The sequence below is a fragment of the Hemitrygon akajei genome, chromosome 14 (genome assembly GCF_048418815.1).
Source record: "Hemitrygon akajei chromosome 14, sHemAka1.3, whole genome shotgun sequence".
Classification (NCBI taxonomy): Eukaryota; Metazoa; Chordata; class Chondrichthyes; order Myliobatiformes; family Dasyatidae; genus Hemitrygon; species Hemitrygon akajei.
In genome coordinates, this window is record NC_133137.1 from 70,624,381 (window position 1) to 70,652,254 (window position 27,874).

The following is a 27,874-nucleotide window of genomic DNA, read 5'->3' on the forward strand; positions in this document are numbered from 1 at the left end:
AGAAAAAGGAGGGAGAGAGAAGGGAGAGAGAGAATGAGAGAAATAGTGAGAGGAAGAATGAGAGAGCGATAGATACAGAGGGCTTGTGTCCAGCCAGACATCACTGCTCTAAGAGCAGTCTTCCACTGCATCAGTGACTGTTCTGCTGTTTAGAAACTTCCTACAATGATCAATTAAAAGAGAGAGGAATCATCACAGGCAGCTGGAAAAAGTCAAAATCTCTTTATTTTACAATTTTGTTTCTCTGTACTGTGTTTCCAGTGTTTTTTTGCATGTAAATAAATATGATACATCTGTTCTTTGCTTTTTAAAAAAAATCAGTTTCCATCATAAATTTTTTTAAAAATCTTGTGCCATGAATACAATTGCATTAATGTTAAAAGAAACTCTCTGTATTAAAACAAAAGAATTTACTACAACACGTGAGTCACAATATACAAATGGAACTGTTCTGATAGTTTCTGTCTAAAACAATTTAAAAACAAATCTACAACAATAATAGTGTCAAAATATTCACAGGTATTCAAATAAAAACAATCATATACTTGATTGGCAAACATCATTCTGATTAATTCTTCCACCCCATCTCCTCCCCCACCCTTGCCTCCCTGGTAGACCAACATGTGCTCTTGAACTTAGAGGCGATTTTTCTTTCAAAAATCCTCAGACACACAAGTTCAAGTGTATGGTTGAATGAAAAAAACCGAAGTTGATTTGATTCCCCATTCTTTGTAGTAACTCCGTCTTTGTAGTTACACATTCAAATTCTATTTCTCATAAATTGTTACAGCTTTCAATAGAAAAAAATTCTTTTTACAATATTAACACACCAAATTCAAGTAAAATTGTGCACCTTCTACTCTTTATAAAAGTCAGAAGATTTATAATCAAATTGATAAAATCAAAAACCGTTATGCATGTACAGATGAGGTTTTCAGAAGTATTGACTTACAAAATATATATAAAAGTATCTATACATCTTATAATTTTGTTGTACAAAAGGCATTCATTTTAAGACCATCTCCTTGAAGACTAAGCAAATGAAGAGCCCAGAGAATATTTTCAGTCTGATGCCTGTGTAAATAACACTTCCATCAATGTGTAACCAACTTACCTGTGATCCTATGACAGAGACCAACTCTTTGTGATTGAGGTACTGCCTTTCCGTACAGTACTTAATGTTTTGGGGAGAAAATGTAGGCAGGCTGTAGTTCTGCCCTGAGGCCTGTATACAGGGCAGTGGGTGCACTTTCAGGGCTCACCTTGGGATTTGTCCATTTCCTCAGGCTATCCAACTGCATGGCTGAGCTGCCCAACTGGTTACCTGTCTGTATCTGCTCCGGAAATTGGCACACAGCAAATATGCCATTTTGCATTCCACATATATACCTGTCCTTCTGATTTATTCTTGTATATTTTTCAGGATTTTTGCAGGCCTTGTTTCCCTTTCACAGTCATTCACGTGCATGAATCCATTTTGAAGAAGTTCTGATTCACGTAGAGAATACCGGCACATTGGGTGGGCTCTGAGGTGCACAGGAACTGGTGAAGCCAACAGTGAGACTCTTCATGAGTTGGGATCATTCTTCTGATCTCCTGATGGGTCAGATTGAGGTTTCATTACTTCCTCTGTTCACAAGAAAAGGAAGGGGAAACATGCAGAACCATGGTTATGCTGTACTAACAGGCAAGTTCAAAGCGAAACATGCAGTTTAATATCACAATGCTGAAACAGTGGAGAAGATTAAAAACAATCTTTGCAGTCATAGTTTAAAAGTATGAAGCCTGTTGTAGTTAGCTATAGATGTTCTCTGATGCATTCAGAGAAAAAGAATTCGAATATATTTTCTGAAGTTAATTTATCTTAGAATTAATTAAAAAATCATTCGTCTCCCGAGTTTGACAAGTTTCTACAGTTAGCAAATATTTTCCTCTATCCTCTCACTAGAATGATTTGTTTGTAATATATAAAAAATAACTATTAGTATTTCTATTATGTTAGCATACTTTAAATTGTAAAACAATTTAAAATTAATAAAATTGCACAGTTTGTAAAGAGTGCTTGTGTTAAAGGTTAATAGGGCACACAACAGGTTGATAGAGCATGCAACTTGCAATACATAGGAGACAAGAGACTGCAGATGCTAAAAACTCAAGTACATTTAACTTGCGACATGTATGTCATTCTGGTCTGCTTGAAATCAGAGCACAATTTATAGGACATTCAAAACACAGGAACTTAGGGCCGGAAAAGGCCAACAGCCCATCATTCAGAATCCTCACTCTTGTGGCTATACCCCTTTAATTGAGACTCTTCCGCTGCTTAAAACATCCCAGCATCTAGCTCCCTGAGTTTCTTATGTGTTTGAATAAGGTTAAAGTGTCCAGTGTACGCAAGCATGATAATTAATTGAACAGAAACATTTGGAATACACTGAAATTATAATCTTTGCAAAAAATCATTTGCTAGATCTCTTCTTCATGAATTTAAAAAAACTTACCATACAATAATGCAAATTGCTTCAAAGCATTTCATTGCGTCATTACACTGGAGAAACTATTTATAAAGAAGAAACATAACACATACTACATCAATTCCCACCAAGTTCTTTCTTAAATGTCAATTGTGATGGGAATGACAGAAATAACAGAATGTGTTCTGACAGCTACATGAAGAGAACTTCAGTCATCTTCACTTGTGGAAAGATCAAGATCTTCTTTGACAGTGACACTCCTTAAACAACTAATGCTCACAGGACAGAGGGGCAGACAGACGTTACACTTTCAAGTGCTCATTCCTTACCAAGTAAAGCCTTTACTAGGGCAATTATACCAGTAATATAATCCCAGAAAGCTCTGTAATAAAGTTATAGACTCTAAATAAATGAAAGAGATTATTAATAAAATACATATCTTCATTAAAAGAAATCACTCCATCAATGAAGAATAAACACAGGGATGAGGTGCAGGAGGATATGAGGATGAGACTAGAGGGGACCCAGGAAGTAAAAAATAATAAACTTTAAGCAGAGGATGAAGAAATATCATCATCATTTTGTGCTGTGTCGTATGATGTGGGCAACCATGGTCTTATCCATGACCATGATTGTTCTTACAAATTTTTCAACAGAAGTGGTTTGCCATTGCCTTTTTCTGGGCAGTGTATTTACAAGACGGGTGACCTCAGCCATTATCTCTTCAGGGATTGTCCGCCTAGCATCAGAGGTTGCATAACCAGGACTTGTGATATGCACCAGCTGCTCATGTGACCATCCACCACCTGCTCTCATGGCTTCACATTGAGGGAAGCAGGAGCTACACCTTGCCCAAGAGTGACCTGCAAGCTAGTGGTGGGAAGGAGCACCTTACACCTCCTTTGGTGGACATGTATCTCCACCCCACCACACGTAAGAAACATCAACTAAACAAAAGAAGGGAAAACAAAGTTAACAATATGTTCTCTCCCAGCTCAGAGCAAATCCAATCACATGGTGAGGTACAGGAGCTGACAGAACAGGAAGGTCACTGGCTAGATATGGGTTGATAGATTTGGGATCTACTCATCTTCGCCCCATTTGAGACTCAGTCAGTTCATACTCATAACCTACAATGGTTCTGCAGTGAAGTATGAATAGTGTGAACTTTGGATCCAGGTCAGTCCATAAGACCATAAGATATAGGAGCAGAAGTAGGCCATTCAGCCCATCAAGTCTGCTTCACCATTCAATCATGGGCTGATCAAATTCTTCCAGTCATTTTTTTTTCTCATACACATTTATTCTGTAACTATTTGAAAACAATAAAAAAAGTTAAAAAAAAAAAAAAATTCTTCCAGTCAGCCCCACTCCCCTGCCTTCTCCCTGTACCCTTTGATGCCCTGGCTAATCAAGAACCTATCTATCTCTTCCTTAAATGCACCCAATGACTTGGCCTCTACAGATTTACCACTCTCTGACTAATGTAATTTTTCCGCACCTCCGTCCTCCAATCCTGTCCTAGACTCCTCTACCATGGGAAATAACTTCGCCATATCTAATCTGTTCAGGCCTCTTAACGTTCCTCATGCGGTAACCACAGTCATATCCACTCCAGTTCCTTCACCTAGCCCACTTTAAATCCTAATCCATACACATAATTAGAAGGTTTTCTGATATTCACTGTCAAGATATGTACTTGGGAACAGCAGCTGGACAGCTGACTTATTGTTCTATTACACACATTCACAAATCTGATTCTAGGTCTCTGCCACCAGCTTCAGTGCAATAGGAACGGATGGAGACAAGTGGAAGGGAAGTAAAATAATCTTGGAAGATTATTTTTGAGATTAATCTTGAGAAGTTTCTTAAAACAATCTATAGGTCACTTTGCTGTATTGTGGGATATTTTACCTTAAGTATTCAGCAGCTGAATGGAGTAATCAATGCTAATATCATGTGCTTGAATAAAGCTAGAAGGTGTTTTAGTTTCTCGTGGCTATAAGGTTTTATGGCATGTCTGATCAACACACCACTCCTAGGCATTTACAATCTTGGCAGACACTTTCAGAGATAGTGTAACAAACAAAAAAATCTCTCAGGTGCTTTGTTTAAAGGGGTTTTGCAGTTTCATTGCTGTGATACAATCATGGAAAACTGTACAGAGGGATATTAATTTCTATGGTAAACATTCTTGGAATACTAACAGACAGTATGAATGGTACTATTCTGAAAGAAGATGATAGTTAATGGGATGTGGCTGGGGATGATTGGGAGTGACTGAACAACAACCTCTCCCAAAGCTCAGCTGACATTTAGAGTTTTTCTGGTTTCAACAGGGAGGAGAGTATCAATGCTGTGCCCACCTTACAGTAATCTGGTGTTCTTCCACTGACTGAGAAGATCAGGGCAGCTATGGGTATTACCCTAGAATAATTGTAAATATCACATTCAGAGGATACTCTGGGTCTATATGTTCAACTAGAAAACAATCCTAAACTAGTAAAGCTCAAGTTGAACTGTCATACAATCACACATGAATACAGCCAGATGAAACAGCGTTACTCAGGGGCCCAGGTTCAAAACACAGGACCACCATTCACACACAGCACAAGGCACATTTAACACATGAACGGTAGCAAGCACATACAAGATATCAGTAAAAAACAGTCACAAAAACAAAAATATAACCCAAGACCCTGAGTTCATGAATGTTGAAGCAGTCTGCAGCTGAACAAAATAGAGCTTGTCTTGTGCCGAGCAAACACTGGATGGTAGAGGAACAGCACCGACTCCGGCCTGGACACTGCGCCACATCACCTCCGGTGGAGCACACTGACTCTAACGCCTCTTTCCTGGGCGGTTGCAAACAGGTGACACCGCAGCTTGAGGCCCAGTCCTTGCTACAGCCAAGGCCACACAGCTCCCCCACTATCTGCCAATAAATCAGTGAATCGGACTTGCAGCATTCCACATTAACAATGACCAACAGGAGCTTGTGATGACAAGAAAAGCAACTAAGACAGTCGATAGCGCAAACCACCTTTGACTTCTCTGACACCGGCAGCAGCAGGATCCACACTAAGTCTAGCTCCTTCAGTTTCTCCACCAATGAGAAAATCGCTGATGGGGTAGACCTGCAGTACTTTTGAGTTCTTAATGTCCAGCAGGGTCTTGCAATCATAACAAATATGATTAAAAAGTATAACAACACCTCTGGTTGACCCGATAGAAGCTGTTGCAATCGAACCGCCACCATCTTACTGGAAAAACAGTTCATTTAAAGTATGTAAATAAAGTGCAGGAAACCACACAAAATAAATGCTTGCCAACATGCTAGTGACAGTATTTATCTGGTTTGGGAAATGTGAACACACTGGAATGGTACAAATAATGCAAAGCCATGTCTGAGAAATGCTTTAATCATGAGACAGCCCTAGGTTTAAACAGCAATGGGTTATGTAGGAGAGTGACTGATGGGTGAAAAACACCACGAAGGGTGATCGAGTGAGTGAGTCACTCTGTGTGAGTGACAAGAAGGTAGTGCTACTGAACGTAAATGTAGGGAAGGATGGTGTGAGCTCTGCTGGGTGCGAGAGTGGGTGGAGAGGGTGCAAACCACTGTTTACGAGGGAATGGAAGGAGAGAGCAAGTACGAGGCACTGTGTGTCAGGGAGGAGAGGGACTGAGCAGGTCTCTGTGAGGGAGGGAGGGGAAGTGTCTTTGCGTGATGCTGAGGGACAGGAAGAGTGAGCGACTGTCAGAATCAGAATTAGGCTCAATATCACTGGCACAGCCATGAAATTTGCTGTTTTGCAGCAGCAGTACCTTGCAATACATAGTAATAATAAATCTATACACTCAGTATATATCAAAAATAAACTCAGTAGTACAAAATAGTGAGATGGTGTACATGGGTTTATTGTCCGTTCAGTAATCTGATGGTGGAGGGGAAGAAGCTGTTTCTGAAAAGTTGAGTGTGTGCCTTCAGGCTCCCGTACCTCGTCCTTGATGGTAGCAATGAGAAGAGGGCATGTCCTGGGTGCTAGAAGTTCTTGATGATGGATGCCACCTTTTTGAGGCATTGCCTTTTGAAGGTGTCCTCAATGTTGTCGTTTTGTGTGAGTGAGAGATTTGAAGGAGTCTATGAGAAAATAAGCTTTTCATTGCTACATCGTGTGTTTATCAGTTCCAACTATAGACGAGCAAGAATGTCTGTATTGATATTTGTTTAAATCAATTTGAGGAAGGAATGGAACACAGGAACAACAAACAGGAGTGGGGAGGTCACTCCATCCCATGAGCCCGGCCCTCTATTCAATATAATCATGACTGATCTGTCCCTCTTCTGGTAGCTAAGACTTCTGGATATTAAGAACTCAAAGTTCTGGCAATTCCCACTGCCATCAATGCCACCATCTTTCAAAACTGCATCTACCTCCTAGTGTCCACAATCCTTGGAGGTAGAGAATTACAGAGATACACTGCCAAATTTGTTAAAACATCTGTTTAAATGGCTCCCCCATTCCCACAACCCCTGCCAATCACTACCAAGTTCAGAGACGGTTATGACACCTCAACCATCAGGCTTTTCGCTCACCCTTACACTGAACTGTTTCCACAACCTACAGACTCTTTTTCAAGGACTTTTCATCCCACGTTCTCAATATTTATTGCTTGTTTGCTTATCTATGTATCTTTTTATGTATTATTTTTCTTCTTCTGTTTGAGTTGCACAGTTTGCTGTCTTTTGCAAACTGGTTGTTTGTCATGTGGTGCACGGTCTTTCATTGATTCTACTGTGTTCTGTGAACATCCACAAGAAAGTGAATCTCAGGATTGTATACTGTTACTTTATATGTACTTTGATAATAACTTTACTTTCATTTGAAATGTTCCCGTCAGGGGAAGCATTTCAATGAATACCCTGGTATATACCCCTTAGGAATGATAAGATCATCCCTCACTTCCGGGAAATACTAATCCAACTTCTTTAGTCACTTATAATATGAAAACCTTCTCATCCCAGAAATGTCTCAGTTAAACTCTTTTGCTTGAACATATCTTCTTCAATACGGGGAACAAAGTAATGTACCTCCAGGTGTGACCTCTTCAACACAGCCTCTACATCTGTAGCAATGCCTCTTCATTTTTAAACTCAAACACCCCTTGCAATGAAGACTCCAGATGCCATTTACCTTCCTAGTTCTAGCTGCACCTGCTCCTTCATTTTTAAATAGCATTTATGAGGGTACAAAGGCCTCTCTGAACGTCAACACTTCCCAATCTCTCACGCTTAGAAGGCAATGAAAGCTCTAAGCTGTGGATGCCTGAAAACTGGAAAGAACGGCAGAAAGCGTTGGAAATGTTGAAACAATCAGTGGGCCAGGCAGCACCTGGAAAGAGACACAGTTAATGATGCATGTTAAAGACTCCTCATCAGTTTTAAAAATGTCAACTCTTTCTCTTTCCACTGATGCTGTCTGACCAAGTGTTTCCAGCATTTAATATGTGAAAGATACTCAGTATTTTTGCTGCGTCTGCAAAAGTGAATAATGTCCACATTTTCCCCACTTTGTACTCCATCCACCATGCGGTCAGTCGCTCACTTCACTTGTCTATATCCCTTTGAAGCCCTGTATGCCTTCATCGCTACTCATTCCATTAGTATTCAGTTCTGATGTCTGCTGAGCCTGGGGTCAGGGTATTATCGGCTGTCGACACCATCCTGTGAGGGCAGCTGGACAGTGCCGTGCAACGTTACACTGAGTTGGTCTCCGCCCCTCCTCCAATGTGATGGGAGCAGGCCTCACAATGGAATACCATGCTTGGGATCACACAGGAAACAAAAGCAAGATCTAGAGACAGGCAGCCAGCTCAGTGGAGGATCGGTTTCCCCGCATGTCTGTGGCCATACATATCTCTATGAACTATAGCTCCACTCTAAACCATTTTTGCAGTATTATATTTAAATAATTAGTAAGTTTTGAATACTTTGTTAATATTTGGATTTAGTATTTTCAAAGGAAAATTGCTGATTGTCCTTTGAAAGTATTATGTGGAAATATTAATGGTAAAAACACCTGTGATATCTTACTCACCGAAGTGACATCAGATTTTGTGGTCAATGTTAAAGCAACAAAGCAACAGGTAGTGCCTAACGACGACTCCCTTGTTTGCATCTTCGGAAGAACTCTACTTTATCTTTGACATCTCTTTCTTCCCCCTCAAGGTTCTTTTGAAGACCCTGACCTGGAGTTACATGCCGATTTTGGTTCTTTGCAGAAATGGGACCCGCTCTCGGGGCCTCACAACCGGCCACTTTTCGATATGCGAAGGATATGGCCTGGAAGACTAGCAGGCCTTTAAGGTGATGGATTTTCATGGCTCTGGAGAAGGGCTGATTCAAGGCCGGTGCTGCTGCCTGATGCATCATGGGAGTAAATGGAAGATCGAAAGCAGCGAGCTGGCTGCTGGCTGTTTGCCCAAATACCCGAGTTCTCTGGGCACAGATCTCCGAAAAAGTGACGCAACAGACTTTCAACACTATTAATCAGTTTGTTATGTCTCCCCTCCTGCTGTGAAACGGGGACACCTCTTTTTCCTTTATTAGGGAGAGAGAGAGAGCCTGTGGTATGTCGAATTACAGGGTGAATGAGTAGTTTTTGGAGTACTGCAAGTCTGTGCCTTTATTGATGCTTTGCTGCATGCTTGAGAGCTTGGTGAGGGGGCTGCCGATGCTTTTTTGCTGGTGGGGGAGTGGAGGAGGTCATTGCTTTGTTGCAGGTTATGCGTGGGAGGGGGTAGTTGGTGCGGGGCTTTGGGGTTCTAACATTTAACTGCCACTCAATCTTGGGGGCACTCCTCTGTTTTCATGAATGTTTGTAAAGAAAAAGAATTTCAGGGTGTATATTGTATACATTTCTCTGACGATAAATGTACCTATTGAACAATATCTGCCTTTGACCCAGAAGCAACTGATCCACTAATAAAACAAAACACGGATGTAATGCTAGGGTTTTATCAAGCATTGGTGAGGACTCACTTGAAGTATCGTGAGCAGTTTTGGGCTCCTTATCTAAGAAAGGATGTGCTGACATCGGAGAGGGTTCAGAGGAGGTTTATGAGAATAACACTGGGATTGATAAAGCTTATCACATGAGGAGCGCTTGCTGGCTCTGTGCCTGTACTCACTGCAGAATGAGGGGGGATCTCACTTAAACCTTCCGAATGTTGGAAGGCCAGTGGGGAAGTCAAGGACCAGAGGACACATCCTCAGAATTGAGGGGCGCCCATTTAGAACAGAGATGAGAAGGATTTCCTTGAGCCAGGGAGTGCTGAGTCTGAGTAATTCTTTGCCACAGGCAGCTGTGGAGGCCAAGTATATTTAAGACAGAGGTTGATAGATTTTTGATTGGTCAGGGCATGAAGGGTTACGGAGATAAGGCAGGAGATTGGGGCCGAGAGGGAAAATGGATCAGCTATGCTGAATTGGTAGAGTAGACTCGATGGGCCGAAAGGCCTAATTCTGCTCTTATACCTCAGGGTCTTATGGTCTAATAACCAACAATCTCAGTAGCACACATTCCCCCCATTCCCTACTGACATCAGTTATTGACACCTATAATTTCAAACAGATGCTTTGTCACCTAGAACGGATGATATCGTTAAGCAAAGGGATATGAATTATGCCGAACAATTCTCAAGCAAGCAGTTAAGTAATGTTGAACAAACCTTTTGGAAATAAAAGTAGTACAAAATAAAGATCGGGACATACACTTACGATTAAGAAAGAGTCTGAAATAACAAACTTAAAATTTTCAAAAAGCAGAAACAAAATGTCTCCACAAGGAAATCTGCAGATGCTGGAAATTCAAACAACAACACACACAAAATGCTGTGTTCCACAAAATGTCTCCAGCTTTTTCCGGTTCTGATGCAAGGTCAATGTGCTGAAATATTAACAACTTCTCTCTCCATAGATGCAGTCTGACCTACCAAGTATTTATTGTATTTTTATTTTAAATCAGTTTGTAATTTTTAAATATTTATCTGAGAAGATGACAATTTAAATCCTGAGGTTTGTTATGCAGTAACCCTGGCTTAGCGTGCCATTCAAAAGCATGCTATGATAGTTTCAGCATTTCTTTGTAACCAGACAATTGTTCCATGATCTTTGCTTGCTATTTTGCAGCGTTGACAAAACAGAACATCCATTAGGCCGACCAAAAGTTCACTGTAAAATTTCTGGATTTCCAGGTTAAGCACACAGGTGCATAGTCAGATTTCCTGCATCTGAAATAGTGAGCACTGCTTAGCATTACTGTTCCTGAATGCAATTAACAGTACTTATGACCTGTTAGAAAATGGGCTTGATGGAGTTGCAACAATAATTTTTGGCATTGGTATTTATTTTTACTAATGATCATTTAAAGAAAAGTTTGAGTTTTTTGTGCAAATATTAAAGCTGCTTTGGCATCGTCACAAACAGAAATGGTTAGGTTACTTAAAGAGAAACATTGCACTTTACCCAGGATACTTACTCGGAATCAGAAGTATCTCCGCGGGCAGTGCTTGTGCCCGTTCTAATACTCATGGGCACCGGCATCATTCCATTTAAGTGTTCTCTTGACTGTTGCCTGCTTGGCTGCTTTATCAATAAGCCTGTGCCTGCGGCTGTGCGTGTGCTGTCTGTAGGCACTATTGAGGAGGTCTGTGAGGAAACGGTCGTTGCTTTACAATTGGAGAGTTCATTGTGTATTTGATTTATCCGATTCTTTTCTTTTAAAGGTGGTGGGTAGGTGACTTTATTTTTAAGAATACCTGTGTCAGAAAAGAACACACACTTCAGTGCATCAAAGAATTTCAGTTGAAGGCAGTTTCAAATACTGTATCCACATAAGCAAACATTAAAAACACCTTTTACTTTTATCTCATTTTCTTTGCCTTTTGCAAACCTTACTTCCAGTGTTTAGATTGACAGAGTAATTTCAGATTCAGATTTGTTTAATATCACCCACATACGTTGTGAAATTTGTTAACATTGCAACAGTAGTACAATGCAATACATGATAATATAGGAAAAAAACAATGTATATTGTAAAGAAAATGTACATTAAATAGTTAAATTAAATAGGTACTGCAAACACAGAAATTAAAAAAATGTAGTGAGGTAGTGTTCATGGATTCAATGTCCATTCGGAACTCAAATGGCAGAGGGGCACATGTAGGTACATCGAAACATACAGTCAGTTGTGTCATTTGTGTTAACAACCAACACAGCCCAGGCTGTGCTGAGGGCAGCCCGCAAGTGTAGCTACATATTCCAGCATCAGCATGGCACGCCCATAATGCTCAGCAGATCAACAACATGTCTACAAATTGGCTGCAGTAACGCTCAGTTAAAGCAGATTTGAAAATCTTATGCTAATATGAAGGATTCCAATGTAGGTAGGAGGTAAGAATTGTTTATTTCGACTTGTAGAGACTCCTTAGTTCCATTAGGGAGAATTCACCCAGACTGTTAAGGGTTAAGTTTGCCGCGATTGTTAACGTGTTACGTTGTACGTTATTACGTTTTGGGGGAGGCCGGCTTTTTCCTGATATATATACAATGTTGCCATTTGTTTGCGGGGCAAATAAAGTGTATGTTAGAAGGAATTACACTCGTGTCGATTTTTGTCAACACTCCTACATTAGTGACTCCGACGTGATAACCTACAATGTAACATCTAACATACACGGCGAACTTAACTGTCTGGGTGAATTCTACCTAATGAAACTAAGGAGTCCCTACAGACTTTACTCATCTGTAGCTCTACCAATAAGTATTTTTGATGCTTGTAGGCAAGTCATCAATATTTTCTGCTGGAAGAAGCAGCAACCTGCTGGGGTTGGTTGTAGGTCTTGCCCAGATTCTTTGCATCACAATTCATTGTGTTATTGACATGGGAGGATCTTTAGAGGGCAGAGGTGACCTCCCACTGGAATACCATTACAGGTAGTCCCCGAGTTACCAACGTCCAACTTACGGACAACTCGTACTTACGAACTGAGGAAGGAGAATGCCGTCCGCCATTTTAAGTCAGATCGCAACGTTGTCCGCCATTTTAAGTTGCTGCCGTTGACACTGCGTTGAGTGTTTAATTTTGTATTTGGCTTAAATTTTTCTTAATAAGATTCACCCTGACCCGGACCCCCGTTCCAGTCAGCTGGTGGCGCTGGGCTTGAGAACGAAGGTTCCTGAGTTTGATCTAGTGACAGACCGCTCCCGTGCCGGGTTGTTGTCAATCCAGTGACTCCCATACCATCCATGCCGGGTTGATGTCGAGCTCGCAACTCGACCTCGTAAAAAAATATACTGCTACCTCCAGTTTAAATTCCCATGTGGAATATTGTGAAGGATCAAATACCCAAACCCAGCACAGCCCCCACTTGTTGCCTGTCTCAGTGCGGTGGAGTTTAGGACCCGGGGAATTCAGTGCGGTGGTCCTTAGGACCCAGCAGATCTTGGGAGCCAGTGCAGCTCGGGACCCACAGCCCGCAGTGTTTCTGTTCCATTGATGGGAAGCGATCGCGATCGGAAAAAAAGTGGAAATAATAAAGCATTTGGAAAGAGGTGAAACGGCATCGGTCATTGGAAAAGCATTAGGCTACAGTCAGTCAATGTTCGGAACAATTTTAAAGGATAACAGATAATGTGAGAATAATGGAGCATGAGAAAGGCCCTGCCCCGATGAAAGCTACAATTATTACTAAGCAACGCAGTGGTTTAATTATTGGAATACATACGTTTCTTAAGTGTTTTTTATGCATAGAAAGGTAAAATATATACTATATACTAAGACAAACGTTTGACTAACTGACGCTAAATAATACTGGATGTAATTGTTCCGACTTACATACAAATCTGACTGAAAGATGGACTCAGGAACGGAACTTGTACGTAACCCGGGGACTGCCTGTATCTTGCATACATCCTTGGGGTGGGTCCACCTCTCTGCTCCCCTACAACTTGAAACACGTTTCATTTCTAACTTTTTCTAACTGAAGGTGATCATCAAGAAACATCAAGGGTCTCTCTTCACAGATGCTGTCGGACCTGCTGAGTATTTCCAGCATTTTGCTTTTCAAACCCCCATACACTCACTGGGCGGTGTGACTACAGTGCTGGATAGTTCACCAGCTATAACGACTCTTGATCAGCACAGCTTGGCAAAGAACTCCAACATTTAAAAGGTGGTTTTGAAGTGAGACCCAATGCTCTCAATCAGACCTGGAGGGTCAGCAAGTTAACCAGCTAACTACCTACATTACTGACAAGAAACATATTACTAGTTTTCTGCAGTATAAACATTAATCTGGTAACAAGTAGATTAGTGAGTCCTCCCTCCAGTGTTCCAGTAGAGAGTGATTAAATTTGTCCTTTGCAACACCAAAGTTCCAGAGAAGTGCCCTCTGATCAAAACCTTCGGAGGAACTCACAGGCAACCTGTCCTGCCCCCATGTAACTTTGGGTAACCAAATTCAATGTTGCTCTATTCAGCAGAAAATTGCTTTCGAAATTAATCAAATCCCTTAAACCTCAAATTAAAAAGATATATATATATATATTTTACTTCAAACTTTATTTCTTAAAAAGAAAATAATCCTTTTGTCATTTTGAGAGGAATACTTGCCTCTTCTTTGCTCTGGCTGTGGATTGGAGTTTGGCTGAGGTACAGATGGGGTTTCCTTTTCTTGAGGCTCACTCTCACTTGCCCTCAGAAGGTCACCGCAATGATTGTTCTCTCTGTGGAACTCAACGTTTACTTTTGTCTCTACCTTCAGTTTCTCAGGCGCTCCATGGTCCTCGCTGTCGCTGGCTGTGGTGCATTCCGCAGGCCAGTACTGTTTCCCATGATTGGGCATGGATTCTGCTGTTGAGAGAAACACAGGATAAAGTTTAGCTGGGAATCTGCCTCTATTATCGATTCTCACAAAACAGATAGAATTCTAGTTTCAGAAGTATCAGCCCTTTGCTTTAAAGGATGTAACATTATTTCCAAGATTTCCATTTCTCTGAGCAGTGCTCACAAGGACGTGGCTGCAAAATATACCAATAACTTCTTGGCTTATTGCTCACCAAACATCACTTTTTGCTTACTCTCCACTTCTGTCTGATTACACTTCTGAAGAGTCTGGTTCACTTAAACATTGTTGTGATTCTCTGTGCAAAAGTGCATGGCAAGAATCTTAATTACCTGCAGCCTCATTTGGAGAGTTATCTCTAGACTATGTGGATTACTCTACAGTCAGTGCTCTGTTGGTAGCTGGGCAATGTTAAATTCTCTCTCTTTCCTGCAAGTAAAGCTTTGCTTCCAGGTGATCTGACTGAACTCAGAGAAAGTTCTCTTACTTGTTTTTAAAGCTCTTAATGGTCTTAATGGTCTGGGACTGGACTACATCACAGCATCTTTTTCCTTTTATAATCCTGATCAAGCTCTCAGGTCTTCTTCCGCTGGTCTCTTAAATTTGAACAATCTCCCTCAAAAGATCATTGGCAGGTCAGCTTTTTTTTTGAACTACACTCCTAAATTCAATTCAATATAAATAAATTCAATACCTATGTACAATGTCCTGTGTATGTTACTAAAAAGGGCTTCTTTGGTTTGTTACGAGTAGGAATGCTTCTTTGTCTGTTAAAAGTTTCTCTCGCCGTTGTTTCGCTTTAGAATGGCTGATATGGTAATTGTATTCATTTGTTAATCAATGGGGAATGTTATTGTGTTTTGTGAGGCTGGGAACTTGGGGGAGGGGTTGCGCGGGCTTGGGGTGTGAGGAGAGTCCGAAGGGAGACGCCGAGGAAGGAGGACGTGCGCTCGGTCTGAAGTGGGAGTTTCGGGAGGACAACCACTGAGGAGTCGAGTGGTTTGCTGGATGAGCTCCACCGATGTGCACTAAACTGACTGAACTTTGATAAGTTGGCGCCTTTTGTTTTTTTCTTGTATATATATATATTGTATTGCCTAATACTCTTTTAATTTTAGTAAACTCTTTAAAGTGTATTTCATAACGGTATTTGTTGTGGGTTTGATACTGTTGGCGGGCGCGAGGCATAAACGCGATTCTCACAGCACCTGCGTGTACAGGAGGTGGGTTGGTGTGTGGCTGGATCTCTTTTTCCCCTAGACATATACCAGCCTGTTGGGTAAGTGTTACACCTAAAACTCTAAGGGATGGAGATTCAGGTGACATTTTAAAATGCCTAGCTCAAAACCTATTTATTTAATCTGGCTTTTAACTAACATCTTTTTGTCTTTTATTTGCATTTTTGTATTTTTATCCCATTGGAAAGCTTTTGAATGACATTGTATGAAAAGAGCTCTATAAAGTTATTATTTTTATTAATATATTCATCACAGAAAAAGCAACTGAGAGAAACGTCAGTGTGAAAACAATCCTTGGAACAGCATTCTTGGCCAGTGGGAGAGCCGCACACTACACTGTTCACTATCATGTATGCAAGGTATCACTTCTTCCCATCATTCTGGGTCTTACCCTTTGGCGTACTGTGCATGGGGTTTCTTTCGTTATTTTTGGGTGCCCCTTGCTTCCACTTGGGCTTGGTATCAGCTTGAAATTCATCTTCTTCACTCTCAGATGAATGACTAGAAGCGTAGGAGCTGCTGTGATCATCTTCCAAGGAAAGTTCACTGTCCGAGTCAGAATCCGGTTCTGGGGAAAAGACACGTGGGGGAAAAATCTATTACCAAGGGCAAGGATAATGTGTACACACTGATCAACATCAACAACAGCTACAAAACCTGCTGAGTCTTAGCTGTACCTAGACTCTCACAACAGCAACACTGATTTCATTATCAGTCAATCCAGATCAGGTCATGTATTGGTCCTGGGCACACAGACTATTAACATTAAGTATCTGTTTGATATCACTGAATGAAATTCTGACACCAACCTTTAAATTTTGAATATTAAAATCAGTATCAATAGATTGTACATTCAATATTTCCTTAATTTCAATTTTTTCAAATTATTTGTTCTGTATCAGAAATTATTCTATTCAGAATATTCCTTAAATGGATTATCCGAGTAACTCATCCAAAAAGTCTTACCATCAGGTTTCTTCAATTTTTTGTGGAATAGTGAAGAATCTGCTTCTGTCTGCCCGCCTTCTGCTTGACTTGACAACAAGTTCACTCTCTGAGCTTCATCCCTAAGAACAGATGCAGAACCCTTTAAATATAATACAAGTTGGTCAAAGTTGGACAATAAATCCAACAATAGTTACTGTAAGGTTATAGCTCTTTGAAAAAGGATTGTTCTTGATTTTATTATAATCAAATAGACAAGCATGAACTGGAAACATAATGCTTCTCTCTCTCGCTCTCTCTCTCTCTCTCTCTCTCTCTCTCTCTCTCTCTCTCTCCCCCCCTCCCTCTCCCTCCCTCTCTCTCTCAAGAAACAACAGTCTAGGACAATGGAGTCAACTTGATGTCAGAGAAAAGGCAGTAAGTAGTCTCGTGAAGACCAGATAATCTGTGACCCCAGTTGACTCAGTTTGAATATATCAAATGGCTCCATGATGCTACTTCAGGAAAATAGGTTGGACTAATGGGAAAGCCAATGGGCCGTCAGCATTCATCAAACAGTGAATAATAATTGTTGTCAGTGTATCTTGGGTTAACTTCAGCAAAATCCACAGTAAAATAAAGTCCAGTTGGTTGACTGTACAAAACTGAAAACAAAACTAACTGCATACTGTTGTGGAATTATCAGCTACTTTCTAATGAATTGCCAGCAGGAATTCAACTCTTCAATGACTTTTTAAAACTCTACAAAATTAAAAGACATTATTGTGGGGTCTTGGCCAGCTTTGCCATTTACTCTTGAGCACTCTCATTTCTTCATGTATTCATATACGTCGACCTCTGTACAGTTCAATGAAATTTAGAGCAGACGTTATTTTTGTACACCCGCAATATTATAATAAACTCCAAGTGTTCCAAATAAATTTACACAGCCTAGTGGTGTTACTTAACTAGAAATTAAGCATTTCTCTTCAATTATCATTTGGTGCCAATTTTCGTGATTTTGCACGTCTCATTGCAAGTGTTCACTTTTAATGAAAAGCATAGACAACAGTATTTGAAAGCTTGGCAAAGGGAAATCCAACCAACTAGATAGAGCGCAGAAAAGATTACAAGACAAGTGACCATTAAGTTGTGTAAATTAATACAGCATGAAATGGATAACAGTGCAGCAGGGCAGATCACAGCCATGCACCCTCCACCTCATTACCTGCGTTTATAAGCAATGCCGCTATTGTGGCTCTTGGCTGACCTGACAGTGCTCTCCATGGAGGCTGTAGACTCCCCAATGGTCGTACGATACATTCGCCCCTCATCCACGTATGTATTGTTACAGTTAAGTGACCGCTGGAAGAGAGCATAAATTCATTCGATTGATTAGTTTATTGCTCTGATCTGCGCTATCCACTAGATAAGCTGGTGGCATCCAGTCACAGGCGAGGAGAGGTGATCCAATCACGTAGGTGACGTTGAAGCTTCCTGTGGTGAATAAGCTGCTGAATACAAAGCAACTTGCTTCATTTAAAAAGCAAATTTTATTCTAAAATATTCCCCATACAATCATATGACGGAGTGGATCTACCAGCCCTGATTTGGTCTCTTGTCCAACCCTTTTTCTCACTACAAGGAGAGAAGGAATTGTGCCAAGATCAAAATTGCAACGGAATAAGTTTCCAGCTGATCTCTTGGCGGAATCCTGCTTGTTGCTATTTTTAACTTGTCTTTGGTTGAGATCATCTGTGTCAGAAGCAGACGGGAGCCATATTCTTCAGTGTAAATTGCTGGGGCAGGGGGGTAGTTAAGACTGACTGCATTCTGGTAAAGTTACAAATGACAATTGCTAATCTTACACTATGTGAAGTGGAAATTAGTCAATCGCAACATCACAATAATTGTTATGTTGGATTGTTCTTCGCTGCTACTTACTTGCGCGAGGGAGAGGAGCGGGGGGACTTTGGGGTTCTAACATTTAACTGTCATTCATTCTTGGGGCACTCCTCTGTATTTGGGGATGTTTGTGAAGAAAAAGCATTTCAGGATGTACACTGTATACATTTCTCTGACATTAAATTGTACCTTTGAACAAACACCAGATGTAGTGGAGACAATATGGGAACTTTGACAAAATTGCCCTTTCTCTTTCTGTGCCTCACTACTAAACCTTTTAATAAGATGAATTTGTGACATTCAGCAACTGGCCAGCCTAACTCTGTGCTACATTACACGTTTATATTACTGGATTTCTTCAAGACAGTACTCTGTGTGGTAGACAATGTTCCCTCTAAGGTGTGCATGTGCACACACGTCTTTTGTTACTAGTGCACAAAGGTATTTAAACTGAGCACCAAAGGTTCTCACCCTCCAGCTCACTGGCATGTTAATTATATATCATGATTGTAAGCAATCACATTTCCTTTTCCGGTTTCCAATGCGGATGGTGTTGACAATATGGAGTTTGTGATGACTTGTCTGCAGATTTTAGAACTGGCTTATTTATACTGTTTTTATTGAAGAAATTATTCAGTGTGCACATGTTGTCACTGGGCAAGATAACTGCACAGCACAAGATTTTTGCGCATGTTGGTCATTAGAAATTAGAGGGAACATTGGTGGTAGTCCTTTAAAATGTTTACACAAATCAGGGCCTGTCCTGAAAACAACTCAGACTTTGTGCTGGGTTTCTTCAGCGGGTGTTCCTGATCTAACCTGCCCGATGAATAGAAAAGATATCAAGTGACCCATTGCCTCTTGTCTCATAGCCAAGTTTTGATTTACAACATCATTAGCCTAATAGAGACGTAGAAGGATCTGAGGAGCAATTTTATTAGACCACGGGCGGCAAGTAGCACAACGCTGTCCAGTACCAGTGATAAGGGTTCAATTCCTGCTGTTGTCTCTAATGAGTCTGAGCATTCTCGCGGTGGCTGTGTGCTCCAATTTCCCCCCACAGTCCAAAGATGTAACAGTTGGTGGGTTACTTGGTCATTCTAAATTGTCCCATGATTAGGCTCGGATTAAATCGGGGGGGGGGGGGGGGGACTTGCTGGGCAGCATGGCTCGAAGGGCCAGAAGGCCTATTCAGCACTGCATCTCAATAATAACATAAAACTCAGCAAGAATGCACAACAGGACAGTATCAGTGCAAAAACTTCTCTGCTGACGGCATGGGCTCTTCATATTGAAACTTACTGTGGTTTGACAGCATCTTAAACCACTATTTATTTCATTATAGAGCTTCCAAATAGAGAACAATTTGTTGCACGTTTCCACTTAAATTTGTGTTTATCTTTTAACTTAGATTAATCAGACATTTTCTGTTAAAGAACACTGCAACTTTTGAGTTTCATGTTTGATTTTAATATTATATTTATTTCATGAGTACCCTTCCCACTTAATCCTGATGGCAATAGCCGATGACATTCTTTATGAGCAAGGCGCGCTTTGAGAAATAGCCTTATGACTATATCTGTACAAAACTTTGAGCCAGGCTTTGTAAATTCTTGCTCAGTCCCTCCCAAATAATCTGTCAGCAATTCAATCTCCCCTCATGTTTTTACTTTGCACGGCCAAGTTATCCTTTATTTTTCAGATGGTATTTCAGTTCTAAATTCATTTGTCTTTGACTCTTTAACCTGCTTGATTTTGGAGTTACTGTACTAGATATATAGTTCATATTACTGGCACATTGGAAGCCAGAAAGGAGATCCATAGTTTTCTTTGTTAACAAGGCTTGCTTTGCAAGTAGCATGAAAAATAGTGGTAATGCTTATCTTTGGAATAAGTTGCATTCCAAGGCAAAAGGTTTTTTAGCAAGTGTATGGGTACTTGAAGCCAATAAACACTGGCTATTTAATTCAGTTTAAGATACTGCAACAGTAATTAACAAGACTACCTTTGAAACATTGTGCACGGTTCCCCTCACTGGGCCAGCAGCACAGTGCTCTTCCCAAAAATCCTCTCCAGTAAGGATTGTTTCAGGATTGAACATTTTAACTGATAGAAAGCATCTCAGAACGGAACATGATTTTACTGCAAAGCCAAATCAACTGGAAGTGTGTGGAAAAGTGGCAGAATATAATTCCATTCCCGAAATTTAACCTTGACAGCCGCTATAGAGAACTAAAAGATAATAATCAAACAAGCATTCAGAAAACAGTTAAAAACAATCCTTGCCTCCCTGAATTATAGTCACTTAAACAAAAAAAAACTGAATGAAAAACAGGCCATAAAAATTACAGCTGCATAGAATAACACATAGTTACAAGTTCCAGAGGTTTGTAGGTCATTCTGGGATCATGAAACTGTGAACCTGGCAGTAAATTGAGCTGAGTTTAACAACATTTCTTTTGTAATTATTGAGTGAATCTGAGGTGATAGATATATTGCTCTGGGCAAAAGAGAAACTTCATAGCATTTTTTCCTATCTATTGTTAGTCATCTTGGTGTGAGAATGAATGAGAGGTGGATTCTACAGTAGGTCAAAGTATACAACATTAGTAGGACGGTTTAGCAGGCTCCAAAATACTCTCTTCATCTAGGGATTTTCTGATATAGCTTCTTCCATGTTAGGATTGTAAGAACGCAGGCAGCAATGCCAAATTCATATTTTAGTCAGTCACTAGAGACAAAATGATTAGGATGAACGTTCCTGCAGAGCGTTGTCGTAGGAAAGCAGCATCCATCACAAGGGCCCCCTCCACTCAGCTCATGCTCTCTTCTCACTGCTGCCATCAGGAAGAAGGTACAGGAGCCTCAGGACTCAGGACCTGAGGATCAGACATTACCCCTCAGCCAGTAGGGATAACTTCACTTGCCCCATCACTGAACTGTTCCCTCAATCTATGGAGTCACTTTCAAGGACTCTTCATCTCATGTTCTCAATATTTATTGCTTGCTTATTTATTTATTTTATCTATCTATTTATTTATTATTTCTTTTGATGGAAATAATGACGGATTTGAAATAGTCATGACGAGACTGGACTGTTTAGAACAAGTGTTCCCAATCCTTTTTATGCCATGGACCCCTACCATTCCAACTGAGTGATCTGTGGACCCCAGGTTGGGAACTGCTGGTTTAGAATTTTCTACAGAGAAATGTGAGAGTATGAATGCTTTCTTTTGAATTAGATGATACAGAAAACATTTTTAAGTGATAAATGAATAAACATGTGAAAGTTTCACATTACTTGTCGAGTGAGGGACATGTTAAAAATGAGTGAAGCCAAGATTGAGATTTAGGCTCAAAAGTAGCGTTGCAAACTCTGTTGACGGAGGTGGAATGGTATAGACCACATTCTTGATTGTAGGACAGATGAAAAGTTACAGTGCTTTTCTGTATGGTAAATACAAGGTGGAATTATGCTGACTAGAATTTTGGAATAACACACAAGAAATAGGAAAAGTAGAGGCCATTCGTCTCCTGCTGTGCCATTTGGGAAATTCATGGCTGAGCCATCCTTCCACACACCCACTTTCCTGGCCCTTCTCTATAATCCTAGATTCTTTTAATGATCAAAGGTCTGTCTGGCAGCACACACAAAATGCCAGGGGATCTATGGAGGGGAATAAACAGCTGATGTTTCATCAAGGTCTTTGTACAAAGTAACAACTATTTCTTCTCTTCCACAGATGCTGACTGGTTTACTAAGTTCCTCCATTATTCTGTGTATTCCCTAAGATTTCCAGCAACTGCAGAATCTCTTGCATTTAAGATCCGGATCAGCTTTGATCACTTTCAAGGATTCATCCTCCACAGATTTTTGCAAAAAAGGAATTCCAAAGACTCACTTGAGAGAAACGATTCTTCCTCATCTCTGCCTTAAAACAGCACTACTTTGAGATATTGCATTCCATTCAGTTCAAGGCTTTTCCTATCACTGTTTACCCTGTCAAGTTCTCTAAGAATCCTTTAGGTTTCAATAACCATATAACAATTACAGCACGGAAACAGGCCATCTCGGCCATTCTAGTCCGTGCCCAACGCTTACTCTCACCTAGTCCCACCGAACTGCACTCAGCCCGTAACCCTCCATTCCTTTCCTGTTCATATACCTATCCAATTTTACTTTAAATGACAATAAGATTACCTAAAGTCACTTAGGTAATTTTTAAAGTTAAGCAGGTTAAATTTTCACCATTACAAGTTAAACAGACTCGACCTGTTCACCTGTTCCACATGAGACAATCTCCAGTGAACCTTCTCGTCTCTAGTGATCATCTATAAATAAAGGGACGGAACCTGTTCATAGTACGTCATTAGTGCCAAGTATAGTTGTTATAAGACACTCCTCTTTTTGTGCTCCAGCACCCTGGAATATAAAGCCAGCTTTCCAATTATTTGCTGTATCTGTTTGCCAGCTTTCTGTGTTTCAGAAAGATCCCTTTACCCCGTAACTTTCAGTAATCTTTCCCCCATTTAAGTAATTCAGATTGTCCCTCACCCCCCACCTTCCCTCTGGTTACGGTAGGGTTCTACTAATAATCCAGAAAGGTTGCCAGTTCGAGTTGTGGCAGTGAACCAGGTTTCCACATGGCAGAAGGTGCCCGCAGCCCTGCTGTCACTCATTTACCTGTATGGGCTGTGGAGAACCAGTAATCTGATTTATCCTTCCTCCAACTTCACATTTTTATCCTCCCCTCAAATCAGCAGAACACTGTTCTAGACACACACACACAAAAAAACAGTAGACCAAACAGATGAGGAGATTGGAATGCACGTGGGAGAAGTTTACATGTTCTGAGAAGCCTGGCACGCCCCGACAGTGCAACGCATGTGGTCCAGCGCTCTTTGCCAAAAATGCAGGGTGGCCAACTGCAGCTCATTTACCGTCGTGTTTACCGCATTTGTAATCCTCTACTCCCCGCCCATATTTCATCAGTGCACACACAATGTGCATCCAAAGGTCTAGCTTCACACACACTATCAATAAATATCAATGCTCACCGGATCACTCAGAGGGCTACAACATAGAACAACACAGCACAGGAATGAGGCCTTCAACCCAATATATCTGTGCTGACCACCAAGCTGAATTAAACTGATCCCATCAGCCTGCATGTGGTCCAACTGCCTCCATTCCCTGCTTGTTCATGTACCTGGCTAAATACTTCTCAAACAGGCTTTCATATCTGCTTCTATCACTTCTCCTGGAAGCGCATTCCAGGCCCTTACCACACTCTGTGTGACACAGTTTTCCATTACACTTTTCTCCTCTCACCTTTAACCTATGCCCTCTAGTTCTTGATGTTTCCATCCTGGAAAACAGTCCAGCTGCCTACTCTTTCGACACTACCCTATTGACAACAGGGATCAGTGATATTAGCTCTTTAAGAATGCAACAGTGCAGTGAAATGGTTTCATTCTATCCAACCAGAAAAAACAACATTTTGGCCAAAGTACAGCAAAAAATGAGCTCTGAGCTTGTTCCCCTAACTGTGAGACCCTCCTACCCTCGTGATAAAATCGCTTCCTGGTGTGAAACTCCAGAGAATCCGTTTCAAGAATCAAAGAAGATTGTGCTAAAGTTGTACACCTCTCTTTTGAGTCCTGCATTCAGCATCGGTCACGAAGAGGCATTGATGAATTGAGATGATGCAGAGAAAAGATGCTCCTTCATTAGAAACTTGAACTTCAGCCTTTCATTATGGAGTTCACCGAAGACTTAAAAGGTGGACACAAGGTATTAAATTTCATTGGCAGGTTAAATCTGAAACATCTCCACATGTCTAAAGGGGCTGAATATAAAACTGGTAAATGAAATAACACAATGAGAGTGTACAGTATGGAAATCAAAGCCAGAAATTCATTCAATAAGGCACTGTGGGTGGAGTGAGTACAAAGAGGGGAGTCATGGATCAATAATACCTTCTAACGGAGTTGAAATGGGCTGAGAGGCTTCTTTCATCTTTTGAGAGGAATAAACAGTTGAGGCTTCGGGCTGAGATCCTCCATTGATGCTTTTTGACCTACTTAGTTCCTCCAGCATTTTGTGTGTGTTGCTCTGGATTTTATCAGATATGGAAGTGAATGTTGGACAGCATCAAAACAAAATGAGGGAAGACTCAAAGCTGCAGAAATGCAGTTTTTGAGAAGGATGAAAATATCATGGAAAGACAGAGTAACAAATGAGAAAGTGTTGCGAAAAGCTGGAATAAGAAGAGAAGTGATATCTTCTATCAGGAAACGGCAGCTGGAATTTCTGGGATGTGTACTGAGGAAGGGGTGTATAAGGCAGTTTGGTCCTGACTAAATCTCAGGAAATGCCAATAGCGATTATATAGCTTCTCCCACCCAAGACAACTCCGCCTTCACATAGGACTTAGGTCCGGGTGCACCCTGTCTCGCTGAAGGAGCTCTGTCTATGGTGACTGTTTGGTGCCAGAAAAATAACCTGACCAATGGTAGTGGTGTCACCTACAATCACCGAAGTCTTCGGCAGCAGGGAGATGGATTCTAAGCTTTGGTGGAGGATTGTCTTTGTACAACAACAGCAAAGGTTGGGCAACGTCTGGTGTATGATTCCCAATTGGGAACACCAGTAGAGGTCAAATGCTCTCGTTAGATGAGTACTGCGACAACAGAAGGCAACCGCAAACCACTGCTGAAATTTCTGCCTGGTCAATCATGGAAAGAAACAGAAACCAGACAACAGCGTGAATGGGGTTGATTTTAATCAACAGAACAGCACCTCGCTCGGTAGGGGTCGTCATGTGCTGCAGGTGACACCAGAGCGTGATCCAGAGACTGTAAGCAATAGGGAAAGGCTAAGGGTAGCAACATGGAGCATCTGTACACTTTACCTGAGAGGAAAGTTGGACAACACATTAAATGGAATGAAAAGGTTGGAAGTTGATATCTTAGGCCTGTCAGAAATTAGATGGACTGACAGTGGCAAATTCACTAAGAATAGTTCTCCGATTACGTATTCTGGAGGTCAACAGCATATGCATGGAGTTGAAATTATTTTAAACAAACAAGTATCAAAATGGGATATTGGGCAACATCCAACCGGCTGCTTTTAGTTGAATTAAGGGGTAACCCTTTTAACATTAGCATAATCCAAGCCTATGCGCCAACAAATGATGCAGATGAAGAGGATATCAACAAGCTTTATGAAGATCTGGACAGTGCTTATGAGCAATGTAAATCTCAGGATATAAAACTAATCATGGGAGATTTTAACTCCAAAGTTGGAGGCAAAAGGGCTGATAACATCATAGGACCTTTTAGATTAGGGGAGAAAAATGAAAATGGAGAAAGGTTTACTGATTGGTGTGCCAGAAACAACCAAGTGATCACCAATACCTGGTATAAAAACCATCCACGTAGATTGTGTACTTGGATTAGCCCTGGAGATAGCAGAAGGAATCAAGTAGATTTCATTACCATCAATGAACGCTTTAGAAATAATATCACAAATTCTAAAGCCTATCCAGGAGCAGACTGTGGTTCAGATCACCATCCAGTAATAGCTACCACCAAAACAAAATTAAAGAAACTGAAACTTGGAAAAAAGAGAAAGAAGTATATGTTGGGAGAATTTTAAAATGATAGCATACTTAAGCAACAATTCAAACAGCTGTAGAAAACCTCAATGAAAACGAAACACCACCTATTCGGGACAGATTTAAACATGCTATACAGCAATCAGCAGAGGAGATAATCCCAGCACAAGAAATCCAACACACCAACAAGGGGGGGATAACCCAAGAAATTCTAGATCTGATGGAACAAAGAAGGTTAGTGAAGAATAATGAAGAGCAATATAGAGAGCTAGACAGACAGACCAGACAATTGTACAATATTACAAAGGAAGAATGGCTGAATCAAAAATGCAATGAAGTAGAAGGCCATATTAACAACAGCAAAGAAATGCACAAGAAAATTAAGGAAATTACCAGAATTAAGAAAACCTCCTCTACAGGATGCGTAAGATCAGCAGACGGATCCACACTAACAGATCCAGATAAAGTATGTGAGAGGTGGATTCAGTATATACGGCAGCTTTTTGAAGGAGGAGAACCCCTAGATGTTAAACACCCTAATTCTGGCCCACCTATTACCAAAGAAGAAATAACTAAAGCAATGAAAAGCATGAAACATGGTAAAGCCACTGAAGCTCATGAAATTTCAGTGGAAATGATACAAGCCCTAGAAGATCTGGGCATAGATATTCTTTTTGAACTGTTTAGTGGTATATATGAGTCTGGTGTATTGCCTGACAATCTTTTGAAATCAGTATTTATAACTCTGCCAAAAATTCCTGGAACTATTGACTGCGAAAATTATAGAACAATCAGTCTTATGAGTCACATAATAAAGATTTGGTTGAGAATTGTTCTGAGTCGAATTAAAAACAAGTTAAGGCCAGAAACTTCTAAACTGCAATATGGGTTTATTGAGGACAGAGGAACTAGGAACGTAATTTTCATACTAAGAATGCTTTCAGAAAGGGCATTTGAATATCAAAATGTCTTTTTATGTTTTATTGATTTCACTAAAGCATTCGACGCAGTGCAACATGAAAAATTATTTCAAATTCTCGCTAAACATTGACGGAAGGGACCAACAACTGCTTCAAAATTTATATTGGAATCAAACGGCGGTGGTAAAAATTGATGATAATATAAGCAGTTGGATTAAAATTTAAAGAGGAGTTAGACAGGGATGCGTTGCCTCACCGGAATTATTTAACATCTATAGTGAAATGATTCTCAGAGAAATAGAAGACCTAGATGGAATAAAAATTGGAGGTGTTAACATTAACAATAAAAGATATGCAGACGATACCACACTAATAGCAAGTGCTGCAGAAGACCTACAAATCCTCCTAGACAAAAGTAGTACAAACAAGTGCAGATTTTGGTCTAACCATCAACTGTAAAAAAAAACCTAAATGTATGGTAATATCAAAACAGCAGGATACTCCCAAATGCCAATTGTACATCGGTAACCAAGAGATTGAAAAAAAGACCAGCTTTAATTACCTTGGTAGCTTTATATCACAAGATGCTAGAAGTAGGAATAGAAAGGAGAATTGCCATTGCCAAAACCAACTTCCAAAAAATGAAACCCATTTTTACCAACAGACACATTTCTATGACAACAAGGCTTAGGCTTCTAAAACGTTACATCTGGTCAATCTTGCTGTATGCTTCCGAAACTTAGAAGGAACTTAGAAGCGACATAAACGTGATTTCTTAGAAGAATGCTGAAAATATCATATAGACATAAGGTAACTGATGAGACAGTACTCCAACGTGCCCATACAAAAAGATCTTTAATGAGAACATTAAATGAGAGGAAACT

At 40.5% G+C, this 27,874-nt stretch overlaps 1 protein-coding gene across 5 annotated transcripts in view; it reads right to left on the reverse strand.

The window, feature by feature from the left end:
- Nucleotides 1-203: 203 nt before the first annotated feature.
- Nucleotides 204-27,874, reverse strand: part of celsr1a (cadherin EGF LAG seven-pass G-type receptor 1a) — a 368,062-nt gene continuing 340,391 nt past the window's right edge. For 2 of the 5 annotated variants that reach the window (XM_073066355.1, XM_073066351.1), the window contains 6 exons: nt 17,775-17,911; nt 16,589-16,689; nt 16,014-16,190; nt 14,153-14,392; nt 11,018-11,297; nt 204-1,629 (listed from right to left, as the gene is read on the reverse strand). In XM_073066355.1, coding sequence (XP_072922456.1) covers nt 1,605-1,629; nt 11,018-11,297; nt 14,153-14,392; nt 16,014-16,190; nt 16,589-16,689; nt 17,775-17,911 — 960 coding nt within the window. In that variant the 3' untranslated portion in view covers nt 204-1,604. The remainder of the gene's footprint in view (nt 1,630-11,017; nt 11,298-14,152; nt 14,393-16,013; nt 16,191-16,588; nt 16,690-17,774; nt 17,912-27,874) is intronic. The other 3 variants (XM_073066354.1, XM_073066352.1, XM_073066353.1) reach the window with 3 other exon arrangements.